Consider the following 13,943-nt stretch of genomic DNA (forward strand, 5'->3'; position numbering starts at 1 on the left):
TGCTGGTGGAAGATTGCTTTTCTGATTGGAAGTCTGTGATTAGTGCTGTATCACAACGATTGGTACTGGCAGTTTTGCTATCTTCACAAAGTGGACATGAATTAAGGAGCTGTGATTATTAAGTCTGCAGATGACAAGTATATTGGATGTTGTGGATAGCTAGGCAGGCTATCTAAGGCTACACCTGGACACAGATCATTTGAGAAGTTGGGAAGAGCATTGACATATAGAATTTACTCCTGACAAGTGCAATACATTTGGGAAAGTCAAAAAGGAGTAGGACATATACAGTGAATGATAAGGCAGCAAGGAATGTTAATGAACAGAGAGATCTAGGAGTCGAAGTTCACAGTTCCCTCAAAGTGATAACACAGATCAATGGAAGGTGAAGAAGGCATAGGCATGTTTGTCTTTAAGTTCAAGTTTATTGTCATCTGACTGTACATATATACAACCAAACTAAACAATGTTCCTCCAGACCACAGTGCACCCATGCAACGTATATTGCACATAAACCCAAATATTATACTATATATAAGTTAATAAAATATAATTCAAAATGCATGTAATAAAGCACAGCACAAGTAAACAATAAACAGTACAGTAAACAGCTCTCCTAGTGATGAGACCTTGGTAGTGGCAGGATATTCATTAGTCTCACAGTCTGAGGAAAGAAACTCTTACCCAGTCTGGCAGTCCTAGTCCTGATGCTTATGTACCTCCTTCATGACAAAAAGAGGGTCAAAGAGATTGTGGGATGGGCGGTAGGTGTCCTCAACAATGCCCCTTGTCTGGTAAATGTCACAAATAGGGGGAAGGGAGACCCCGATGATCTTCTTCGTGGTTTTTAACTGTCCTTTATAGGCTCTTGTGGGTCAATAACTTGCAGCTTCTGTACCACACAGTGATGCAGCCAGGCAGGACACTATTGATGGTGCTCATGTAGAAATCGTGATGGAGCTTGAGATGTTACTGCAAAAGCACTTCATGATTGTTGAAGTCAGTCCACTAGGCAGTAATCATTTTGGTCAGTTACCGTTGCTCTCTTGGGTACCAGAATGATGGTGGCTGCCTTGAAGCCTGCAGTTACAGTGGACTGTTTCAGAGAGATATTAAAGATGACCATTAAGACCTCTGTTAGCTGGGTCGCAGAGTCCCTCAGCACCTGATCGACTGGCCCTGTAGCTTTGCGTGGGTTTAACCTGACTAGGGTCCTTCTCATTTTGGCTGCAGCCAGACAGGGTGCCCATTCCTCAGGAACAGAGGGGCTTTTCCTCAATGTCACATTATTCAATTGGTCAAATCGAGTATAGAAAACACTCAGCCTATCAAGAAGGGAGGTGTCCTTGCCGTTGAAGTGCTGGGTGGACTTGTAATTGGTTACGATTTGTATACCTGGTGTTGCAAAGGTGTCTGTGGATTTTTTGTGCATATTCTTGCTTTGCCTTCCTGATGGAATGTAAGAACATGGCTTTTGCTAACCTTAGAGTCATCTTCTCCCCTGATCTGAAGGCAGCATCATAATCCCTAAGCAGTGCATGAACCTCTGTAGTCAGCTATGGTTTCTGGTTTGCCCTGGCAGTGTAGTGTTTAATCACAGTAATGTCCTCAATGCACCTTCGTTTGTAGCCAGTCATCAAACCCACATATTCATGGATCCATGCATTTTCATTATAATGGCTCAGAATGTAAGAGTTGGAACACCATGTTGCAACTTTACAAAACATTGGTTAGACTGCACTTGGAGTTTTGTGAGCAGTTCTGGTCACCACACAGTAGGAAGAATATGATTGCTCTGCGGAGAGTGTTAAGAGGTTCACCAAAATGTTGACTGGATTGGAGGACTTTAGTATGGGGAGTGATTAGATACATTGGGCTTATTTTCCCTGGAGGATAAAAGGCTAAGGTTGAGCTCATAAGAGTATATAACAATATGACAGGCATACGGTAGATAGTAAAAAGTCCCTTTCCTATGGTAGAGGTATCAAAAGCAAAAGGGCATAGTTTTGAGGCTGTGGAAATACATTCAAAACTTTGAGATTTTTAAAAAATGTATTTAATCTTGTAATGGAACCTGTATAATCCCAGAGGCTTTGCTATATGCTAAGTGTGTATGTGACAGGAGGCATGTTATGTTCTGATCACTGTTCATTGTGTAACTAAGGGGAGATTGGTACATTGTGTGGCCTTGAATAGAAGTAAAACAAGACTGCAGCTACTAAGTTGAGGAGCTGGCTCCCAGAACAGGTAACAGCCAAAGAGTAGCCCAAAAAGGCATATAAAAAAAAAATTTGTAAACTGTAAAACAGAAGCTGCTTGTCATTCAAGGAGAGGAGTGGAAGTAGACTCCCCTTGCAAATAAAAAAGGCACTTTTAATAGATCTGCTCTGAGTTTATTGTGCTTAGTTATAAGACCTAGCGAAAGGTAACAACATAATTTGGAGGTTCCACCAAGATCACTTGTCTAGGCGCAGTAGCAGTGTGGGAGAATTCTGGTGACTGAGAGAAATGTCCCACTCATAGCGATTGCCAGAAAGAAAGTTCCTTTTCGCTCCTATGGACTTTCCCTCTCAGAGTCAGACCTTGGGTTTTTGTTTCGCTTTTGTCCTATATTTTGGTCCATGCTGTGGCCTTGCATGGATTGGTTTCTTTCACCATTACTCCAACGCATTTGGAATGGTGACAGAAATGCTAAAATGAATGGGTCAGTAAAAAGGTACATGTGAAAGAAGTGAGCAAGCAAATTGGATGGTTCAGTGTCAGGGACGTTTTGGGACACATGGCTCAAGTCAGTAAAAGTTAAAGGATTGCATCAGGAACACAAGAAAGGGTTGGTCTAGCATTTGGGATACACTAAATTATTGTGAGTCAAAGAGAAGCAGTAGTAATTGATTGCCCCTAAATCAACAAACATACATAAAAAAAATTACAGTATCAGCTGAGGAAACATTACATAAGGTTTGAACCCCACAGGATGCTGTAGTGGAGCAGGATTAGACTGCACTTATTAAGGACTCCATGGTAAGTGAGTGATGGGATAGGGTGTGGTTTTCCCTGATCCAGGAAGAGAAACTTACTGATGTGTAGACACAAAGAGCTATGGATGTACCAGCTTCAGTTACAATGTGAAATGCCGGCTAAAGAAAAGAACAGGTAGCTGAGTAGCTGGGATGGAGGTGGAGGGATTGAAGAAACAGTGCAGTGATTTAAAGGTGGCTATGAAAGTGATACAGAAATCAGTACAGGTACATGAAAAGAAACAATACTGTAGATCAGACAAGATGTTTAAAACAGATAGAAAAGCTGCAGTAAAGTGTGAATGGTTTGTACCTTTTAATTGTGTGAAGTGTGGCCACATGTGAGTTCACTTGAGAATGAGTATATGTGTCTCTGAGTGAGTGAGAGAGAGAGAGAGCGTGAGCAAAGGCCATTCTGTGTTTGTTCAATATTGAGAGGAAGTTTGAATTAATCTTGTGCTCAGAAGAAAACAAGGTGATTAAGGGAAATATTTTACTCTGGAGTGAACTTGCTTTTGTTTTAAAATGTGCTAATGTGTCGGGGCCCCCACACAGCAGTTTTCCCCCTCCTTGGTTCTTTACAAGATGTGTGAAGGTTTTTCATGATGAGAATTAACTGTAAGTTTTACAGTTACTTGTAAAAGTTCTGAAGGAAGAAAAGTAAAAGAGTGGATTTTTTGTTTTGTCTTGTCTGTGTTTTTTGGTTTGTGTTTCCTTATTTGTTTTTCATGATTTTTGAGATTTTTCACAATTTTTGATTTTAGAGAGACCTGGATTCCATACTGACCACGTGGAATCCAGGTTAAAGAAATGGAAACCTGTGCATCTGTATTCCGGATATAAGACATCACATTTCAGAGGGAATGAGCATTTGGGGAAACTGCTCTTTGCTGGCCAGTTAAATTAGGAATTTGAAATTAACAACTTTGGAACAATTGGAATATTTTGGGAGCAATCCTAGAAGTTGCTTTACAACAAGACTGCTTTCTTTTACAGAACATAAAAGATGTTGCTTGAGACCTTTGACATAATGATTTTGAGTCTGACATTTCTTGGAAAATATTTTTGATTCAATCAGTGTTTTGCCATGTAAATTGCAAATGGAAGATGGTAAGGAGATCCCCAGGCGGCTTTACTCTGATGCAGTATGTGGATGACCTCCTCAAGCAAGGAAACTTGAGAGCAGGAGTCCCTTTACTTTTTACATAAAATAGGTAAGAAAGTTCATAAAGTATAAAAGCAGAAACTACAGTTTGTACAACCAGAAGTTACTTATCTGGGAGTATCCCAGTATAGTCTTATTCCAGAATACAAGGTCATTTGTTAAGACTCAATTGAAGCAACAGTCAAAGCCCAGCAGTCAACGACTCATAGGGAAATGAAGCATTTCCTGGGGATGACTGAATATTGTAGACAGCTGATTTTAGATTATACAGCTATTGTTAGGCCCCTACAGAAGATATCTCTTCCCAGTCAACCAGATCCATTTTGCTGGACTCCGGAAGCTAAGGCATTTGAACATATAAAAGAGGCAATGATATCTGCCCCAGATTTGGGACTACTGGGCTATAGTAAGGACTTTCACCTTTTTGTTCACCATAAGAATGACTTTGCTCAGGCCGCTTGGGCTCAGGACCACAGGGAAAGACAAAGGCCAATTGCTTATTTCAGTGCTCAGTTAGACCAATAGCCAGAGTTCTACCGGGTCATCTTCCAATGGTGGCAGCCACTTGCCCTGCTGTACAGCATACGCAGTCTCTGATTCTATTACCCATGTCTATGTCCCATATCTTACCCCCACCTGACAAACTAAGTGCAAAATCGAGTTATTAACAAACCCGAATGTTAGAATTAGAATTAGTTGCTGTGCAACTCTTAATTTGGACACTCTTCTCCCCACGGAGGAAGACAGCGATCCACACCGCTGTGAAAGTGTTACACAAGAAGTAATAAAACCCTGTGCGGACCTTACTGATACTCCTATTGTTAATGCAGATTTAATCTTCTTTGTTAGCAGTTTGGCTTTATGTAAATATGGGAAAACAATGTACAGGATATGGATGAGGTCTCTAAGGGTAATAAAGCAGCAGATTGTAATGCAAAAGTGGCAGCAATTAGGCCCACCCCTGTTGTGTCAGATGCACATGCCTCACACAGTTGGCCCTGATGATACCTCCCTCCTTGGTGGACATACAAGAATACTAGTCCATTGCTCTATCAGCCAAAAGGGTAAAGTGGGAAAAGCTAGGTTGTAAGCAGCACAATGGTATGTGGTTTCACCCCGATAGACACATTGTGGCCCCAGGTAAATTGGTACTGTGCATTGCCCAATTTGTTCACAAGTTCACACATGTGGGCAAGAGGGGAACAATTGATCAAATAACCCAAACTTGGTATGCCCTCAAGTACCTCAAGTTACAGAACAAATCTGTAGACAGAATCTGGGAAAACTGGTACAAGTAACAGGGGCTCATACCCTGCCATCAGGTGGCCCTTTTGCACACTTACAGATGGACTTTATTGACTTGCCTCAATGTGAAGGGTATAAGTATGTATTAGTCACTATTGGTATGTTCTCACAATGAGTTGAAGCATTTCCTTGTACAGAGAAAGATGCAGTTACAGTAGCGGAAATGTTTGCTAAAGGAATTAATCCCATGATTCGTGATTCCCTGGAAACTATTTAGTGACAACAGTAGCCATTTCACTGGTAAAGTATTTAAAGAAGCATGCAAAGCCTTACAGGTGGATCAACATTTCCATTGCAGATATCCATTATAGTCAGCAGACCGAGTGGAAAGGATGAACAGAACGATTAAAAATAAACTTTGCAAGATGTGTGAGGAAACTGGACAAAAGCAGAAACAGGTTGGTTTTGATGACTATTCGAGCCACTGCTAATAGAACCATTGGCCTGTCCCCACATGACAGCCCCTGTGCCTGCCATTTGATGCGCCACTAGGAATTAGACAAATGGAGGTACACAACCTGCATGACAGCATGATGAATTATTGTATCGCCCTGACAAAAAGCATTATTAAATATTATCAACAGAGAAAAGAAGCCCAGCAACCTGTAGTGGACCTTAAATGCCATGACATTGAGCCTGGAGTCTCCGTTGTGGTGCAGACATTTAAAAGAAAGAACTCTTTGGAACCTCAATTTAAAGTACCATTTCAGGTATTGCTGGTCACTAACATAGCCATGAAGGTAAGAGAAAAGCCATCATGGATTCCTGCCTCTGTAAAAAGGTACCTAACAACATAGAGAAAAGAAATAAAACCACTGAGAGTCATAATGATGGCAGTTGGTTTAGCTCATGTCCTTTCCCTGACGGATGTGATTGCCACGAATACCAAAGATGCTGGGTTTGTATAGCTGTCCTGGTACATGTAGAAAAGGGTGTGCTTCTCTTACCCATGCCCTTCAATGAAACGGAGATGAACTGTTACTTTAATTGGTCCAAGCCCTCAGCCCAGGATATGTTTGGTTTCTGGTATAATGGTGATGGGACTCAGAAACATACACCCCTTTCTCCCCTTATCGCCAGAATTTCATTGTGGGAAGATGGGGATATAAATTTGGAAACAACAATTGTCTTAGAGGATGGTATAAACCCCCATAAGACAATGCTAACCCCAGGGTAAAAGGACTTAGTGTTGTCCCCAGGGAAGGAATACTTGCCTAGGGAACCAGTAAAGCAGCACAGGAACTGATTAACATTGCATCAGCATTGGAAAAGTTAGCAAATGAAACTGCATATATACTCAATCAAACCCAATAAGTAATATCTAAATTGTTGGCAGAATTGGTGGTGGTCCATACAGTGGTATTGCAAACCTGAACGGCTTTGGCCAAGAAAGGAAGCACCTATGCCCTGATAGAAAATACAAAATGATGCTGGAGAAATTGTAATGGGAGATAAGGAGATGGCAGAGGAACTGAACGAGTATTTTGCATCAGTCTTCACAGAGGAAGACATCAGCAGTATACTGGACACTCAAGGGTGGCAGGGAAGAGAAGTGTGCACAGTCACAATTACGACAGAGAAAGTACTCAGGAAGCTGAATAGTCTAAAGGTAGATAAATCTCCCGGACCAGATGGAATGCACCCACGTGTTCTGAAGGAAGTAGCTGTGGAGATTGTGGAGGCATTAGTGATGATCTTTCAGAAGTCGATAGATTCTGGCATGGTTCCAGAGGACTGGAAGATTGCAAATGTCACTCCACTATTTAGGAAGGAGGCAAGGAAGCAAAAAGGAAATTATAGACCTGTTAGCTTGACATCGGTGGTTGGCAAGTTGTTGGAGTTGATTGTCAAGGATGAGGTTACAGAGTACCTGGAGGCATATGACAAGATAGGCAGAACTCAGCATAGATTCCTTAAAGGAAAATCCTGCCTGACAAACCTATTACAATTTTTTGAGGAAATTACCAGTAGCTTAGACAAGGGAAATGCAGTTAATGTTGTATATTTGGATTTTCAGAAGGCCTTTGACAAGGTGCCACACATGAGTCTACTTAACAAGATAAGAGCCCATGGAATTACGGGAAAGTTACATACGTGGATAGACCGTTGGTTGATTGGCAGGAAACAGAGAGTGGGAATAAAGGGATCCTATTCTGGTTGGCTGTCGGTTACCAGTGGTGTTCCACAGGGGTCCGTGTTGGGGCTGCTTCTTTTTACATTGTACATCAATGATTTGGATCATGGAATAGATGGCTTTGTGGCTAAGTTTGCTGACGATACGAAGATAGGTGGAGGGGCCGGTAGTGCTGAGGAAACAGAGTCTGCAGAGAGACTTGGATAGATTGGAAGAATGGGCAAAGAAGTGGCAAATGAAGTACAATGTTGGAAAGTGTATGGTTATGCACTTTGGCAGAAGTAATAAACGGGCAGACTATTATTTAAATGGAGAAAGAATTCAAAGTTCTGAGATGCAACGGGACTTGGGAGTCCTCATACAGTACACCCTTAAAGTTAACCTCCAGGTTGAGTCGGTAGTGAAGAAGGCGAATGCAATGTTGGCATTCATTTCTAGAGGAATAGAGTATAGGAGCAGGGATGTGATGTTGAGGCTCTATAAAGCGCTGGTGAGACCTCACTTGGAGTACTGTGGGCAGTTTTGGTCTCCTTATTTAAGAAAGGGTGTGCTGACGTTGGAGAGGGTACAGAGAAGATTCACTAGAAGGATTCCAGGAATGAGAGGGTTAACATATGAGGAACGTTTGTCCGCTCTTGGACTGTATTCCTTGAAATTTAGAAGAATGAGGGGAGACCTTATATAAACATTTCAAATGTTGAAAGGCATAGACAGAGTGGATGTGGCAAAGTTGTTTCCCATGATGGGGGAGTCTAGTACAAGAGGGCATGACTTAAGGATTGAAGGGCACCCATTCGAACAGAAATGCAAAGAAATTTTTTTAGTCAGAAGGTGGTGAATCTATGGAATTTGTTGCCACGGGCAGCAGTGGAGGCCAAGTCATTGGGTGTATTTAAGGCAGAGATTGATAGGTATCTGTGTAGCCAGGGCATCAAAGGTTATGGTGAGAAGGCGGGGGAGTGGGACTAAATGGGAGAATGGATCAGCTCATGATAAAATGGCGGAGCAGACTCGATGGGCCGAATGGCCGACTTCTGCTCCTTTGTCTAATAGTCTTATGGACTTATGATTGGACAAGAATGTTGCACTTATATACTAAACGAACCAGGAGAATATAGCTCACCTGACAGATCACATCGAAGAAGATAAAGGAAATAGGAGACCAGTTCCATAACTACAACCCCCAGGAAGCTGGTGGCCACTTGGAAGGTTGGAGGATGGCGGGCTACTGCCCTGCATTATGTAGTGACTACTGGATTTATAATATTAGCAATCATCCTCTTGCGATTTTTGTGTAGCATAGTAGGGCTAAGGAGGTTACTGAAAATGGGTACCTGTTGCTTGACTAAAGCTCTGAGATTGTATCATTATATGAATGTCTGAAATTACTTTTATTACTGCATTCTAAAGCAGAAGCTTATGAAATTATGGTGTTGTCATGTAATGACAAAAAGGAGGGAATGTGTTCTGGAGGAACATTGTAACATTTTTTAATGCATGCATTTCTAAATAACAATAAATGAGGACTGAGTGTCCTCATAATCTAATCTAATCTATATTTGAGATTTTGAGATTTTTTAATACATTTAATCTTGTAATAGAACCTGTATAATCCCAGAGTGCTTTGCTATATGCTAAGTGTGTATGTGATAGGAGGCATGTAATGTTCTGATCATTGTTCATTGTGTAACTAAGGGGAGATTGGTACATTGTTTGTCCTTGAATAGAAGTGAAACAAGACTGCAGTTACTAACTGGAGAAGCTGACTCCCAGAATGGATAATAGCCAAAGAATAGCCTGAAAACTCATATAAAAATGAACTTTGTGAGCTGTAAAACAGGTCACCTGCATTGTGAGAAGTGGAGATGAAATCCCCCTGCAAGTAATAAATGTGCCTTTAATAGATCAACTCTAAGTTTATTGTGTTTTGTTATAAGACCGAGTGAAAGATACACGACAGGGCAAGGGGTATTTTAATGGGATATTAGGGTTAAGTTTTGCTTTACACAGAAATTGGCTGATGTTTGGAACTTGCCTGCAAGAAGAGGTGGTGGGACCAGATACGAATACTATGTTTAAGAGGCATTTAAATAGACAAGGCTTGGAAGGATACAGTCTGTAGCCAACAAATGGATTAGTGTGGATGGGCAAAATGTTGACATGAAGACAATGGACTAAAATACCCTTCACTGTCTGTATGACTCTATGACTGGAACAGTTATAAATGCCATGACTATACAAGCAAGTGAGAGGCAAGTGACTCAGCTTCAGGCAACCAAAGCATCTTCAAGACACAAAGTCAGGAGTGTCAAAAATTACTCTCCACTTGAGTGGATGAGTGCAGCCCTAACAATTCTAGGAGCTTCAAATCATCCAGAACAAAGCAGTCCATTTGACCGACCATTAATGAATCTAAATTTTCATTGCCTCAACTACCGGTGCACACTGGATGCAGTGTTCATAAATCACTGAAGTTACCTGCACAGACATATTGAACCCTCAGCGAGCCTGACAATATAGACGCTGGGATGTTTTTACTAGTGGGTGAGTCTCTAAAAAGGGTCATAACTATAAAATAATGAATGGGTCATTTAAAAATGGGATACCTAGAATTTTTTTCTCATTGAAGATGAGAAAATTCTGGAATTCTGGATCACTGAAAGTATTTAAGGTGGAGGTGGATAAATATTTGATAGATCAAGGAATAGAGTGATATGGAGAAGAGGAGCCGAGGTCATAAATCACCCATGATCACATTCAATGGTGGGAAAGGCTTGAAGATACTGAAGGCTTACACCTGCTCCTATTTTCTTGTATTCGGGCTACTCTGACAGCACTTCCCAACCAACAACCTTTAACACAAAGGAAGAAATACGGTATATTAACTATACTTCATCATTGCAGGGTCTAAATTCTGAAACTTTCTACCCAACAGCACTTTCACCAGAAGGACTGCAACAGTTCAAGAAGATAATTCACCATAACCTTTTCAAGGACAATTAGATAACTGCTGTCTATCACATCCAGATTCAGAAAATGAATGAAGATCCAGAAAATAAGTTTTTTTAAAAAATAAGGTCCTAGGCTCATTTTCTCCAAATTACTTACTCCTTTTCAGCCAGCTGGGTCTGCAAATTGCTGCGGTCCTCCTTCAGTTTTTTTGTTAATTCCTGGAGGCGACGATACTCCTGCTGATGGCTGATCTGTTGTTGTTCCTGTTGCTGTATTTGGCCTGTGACACATTCAGCTTGTGGGAGCTTTTCTTCTATATCCCTGTTACCTGCTTTAGAGTTGAAATTGTCTGAATTGCTGACTTTCTGTGAAGTTCAAGAAAGAAGCAGTTTAAATGGCAGATAGTTCTTTTTCCCTCAATAAAAATATCAACCTTTGCAAACATCAGTGGACAGAGGCCTCACCTTCCCTCAAACACTGATAACATTATACTCACCTTCTCCAGCTCAAGGACTCTACGCACGAGCCTACTTTTTGTCCACTCATTATAGCCTGAAGAAGAATAAGTACAGCAAGAAAAGTACTTAGCGATGTGTGTCATGGATAACAAAAGTTTATAAAATGAAATAGCAGACCTAGAAATACATAGAAAATGTTGAGATGTTCATTTTGATATTGTACACGACAGCTTGATTGTTTATCAATATTGATCATTGCTACATTTGTACTCAGTGTTGGTTAGACCCCATCTTGAATAATGATTTTTTTTTATTTCTGGGTCCATCTCAAGAAGGATAAATTGGCTGTGGAATGAGTTCAATGCTGATTTGTTAGATTGATACCAGGTTTACATTCAGCTGAAGATTAAGGAATGGTATAATGGAAATAAAACAAAAAATGCCAGAAATACTCAGCAGTCATGCAGCATAAGGGAAAACAGTTGCTGTTTCAGATCAGTGGCTTTTTGTAATACTGAAGAAAGTTAAAGAATACAAATTTTAAAATGCAGAGTGGCAGAAATGGGGAATGGGACAGAGATGGACAGGGAAAACAGAAGAGAAGCTATGAAAAATTGAACAAAACTATAGAAGCTATAAATCTGAAATTAAAGCAGGTAATGTAGGAAATATTTATTAGGTCAGGCAGCATCTATATAAAGAAAGACAGAGATAAATGCAAGGCCAGGCATTGCTGATCATCTGAAATTGTTGAAGAAAATGCTGCATCTGGAAGGATGTAATGTGCCTACATGCAAGATGGCATTTTGTTCTTGAGCTCACACTGAGCTCTTTGCAGCCATGCGGGACATAAAAACAGAAAAGTAGGGAGTGACACGGAGAATCAGTCAACTGAAATTTAACAGAATGGAGATATTCTACAAAGAGTCACCTATAAATGACACTTGGTAGAATATTTACATTCTGTCAATTTACTGATATTGATCTGATATAGTCATAGTCATACTTTATTGATCCCGGGGGAAATTGGTTTTCGTTACAGTTGCACCATAAATAATAAATAGTAATAAAACCATAAATAGTTATATAGTAATATGTAAATTATATTCTTAAGGCATTTAAGATGATTAATAAAATTTTAAAATTAGAAGGACAGAACCAATTTAGACTGTTTCAGGATGATATTAGGAATCACCTTGTCACATAAAGAAAACATAGAGTTCTTTGACGTCTGTTGAGCAAGGATATATACAGGCAGACTCGAGGTTATAACATGTATTTTTTCCACAAGAACTGTTTGCAACCTGAACTGTTCGTAAGTTGGAAATCCACACACACAGTGTGTGAAAGAACAGCTATGACGGAAGAGCAAACAGACACAATGGTTGCCAGCAGGTCTCACTGACACACTGAGTGAGCAAGTGAGTCTGTTCAGCATTGTGAGCTCTGCTCGGCTCAACCCAGCTGACAATTGTTGCAGATCAGGAAGAAGGAGGGTAGGGAAAGGAGGGAAGAGTAGGCATATAGAGATGACATGTTCTCACCCAGGAGAAGATGCCTACAGCCCTGCAGAAGCCAGAAAATCCATCCTGCTGGTTGCTCATATACTCATTTGTATGTATATACAGTGTGTCCATAGGTCAGATATTCGTAATTCTGGATTATTCATGGAATGATATGAATTTGAGATATATGTCAGGGATGATATAAATGAATTGCAGAATAAACCTGAGGGGCTGAGTGGCCAACTTTTGTTCCTTGAAAGCAAAATTCAGAGTATTTAAAGTTTGATAGGACTAAGAAAATACAGTACTAAATGGAAAGTTGAGCAACTACAAAGAGAAACAGCAAAATATTGTGCAATGCTTGCCTCGGGCTGTACAGGGTATGGAATAGCTATGGGATTCTTGTTCCAGGTTGCCCTTCAGGGTTTTATTCTCCTCCTGTAATTGTTTCAGGCTTTTAGATAATCTGAGGATAGTTGACTTGAGCACTTTGATCTCTTTCTGCAACTCCCTGCTCTCCATCATTGATCTACAAAAGGAAGAAGTAAATGGAGAAGAGTTACTAAATGGTTACATGTTTTCTTCTGTTTCTTATTGCCCTTCATTTCTCATTTGGTTTGGAGGGGAGACCCAAAGCTTCCTTGCGGATACGCCAGGTGAAAGATTTGTAGTGATATGACTAGCACTATGTCCAATCCCAAGTATCTCAGCATTTAAACCAGGCAGACACTCTAGTACAATTATAAGAGAGTCCCACAAGGCCACAGGAGCTGTCTTTCAGTTTATAGTTTAAGGGCAATATAATAGATCCCAGGAGACCACCGCAAAGAAAAGCAGAAAATTCCTGGTATCCTGCCCTTTCTCTCCAGTCAGTATCAGTGGAACAGATTATATGGTCATTATTAAATTGCTATGTGTGGGATCTTGTCAACCTGGAATTTGCTGCCACATTTCTTGTAACAATGACGAAACTTTATGAAGTACTTAACTGGTTATACATTATTTAGAGATTTCCAATGGTTGTGAAGGGTGGTGTAGAAATGTCATTTCTTTGTAAGACTGCGATAGTTTAAACTTTAGGCATTTTGTCAAATACAATGAACTTCAAAATGCCTGCAGTTGAATTCAATATGGCCACCCAGAATGAAGAATCATTCTAACACCGAATCCCTTCTCATACATCTCTCCTTTTCAAACTCAATAGCTCAGTCATTCTCTAAACATTGTAATAGCTGTAAAATTATTTCTGTCAAATTATCACAGCTTGATTGAGCCACATCTAAGATAATGCAATGAGTTTTTTTGGATTATTTATATTTAGCTCTTTGCATATTTTCCATCCGTAATTGCTGGAGTCGTGAGGAATCTCAGTGAAGAGCCACTATTCATTAACATTGATCGACTGAG

General features: G+C 40.3%; 1 protein-coding gene across 4 annotated transcripts in view; it reads right to left on the reverse strand.

Annotated features, from left to right (window-relative positions):
* The window catches only part of iqce (IQ motif containing E), a 122,880-nt gene that overhangs the window by 50,699 nt on the left and 58,238 nt on the right, over positions 1 to 13,943 (reverse strand). For all 4 annotated transcript variants that reach the window (XM_072268381.1, XM_072268382.1, XM_072268380.1 and 1 more), the window contains 3 exons: positions 12,902 to 13,065; positions 11,070 to 11,125; positions 10,730 to 10,938 (listed from right to left, as the gene is read on the reverse strand). In XM_072268381.1, coding sequence (XP_072124482.1) covers positions 10,730 to 10,938; positions 11,070 to 11,125; positions 12,902 to 13,065 — 429 coding nt within the window. The remainder of the gene's footprint in view (positions 1 to 10,729; positions 10,939 to 11,069; positions 11,126 to 12,901; positions 13,066 to 13,943) is intronic.

This window comes from Mobula birostris, chromosome 9 (assembly GCF_030028105.1).
Source record: "Mobula birostris isolate sMobBir1 chromosome 9, sMobBir1.hap1, whole genome shotgun sequence".
NCBI classification, from domain to species: Eukaryota; Metazoa; Chordata; class Chondrichthyes; order Myliobatiformes; family Myliobatidae; genus Mobula; species Mobula birostris.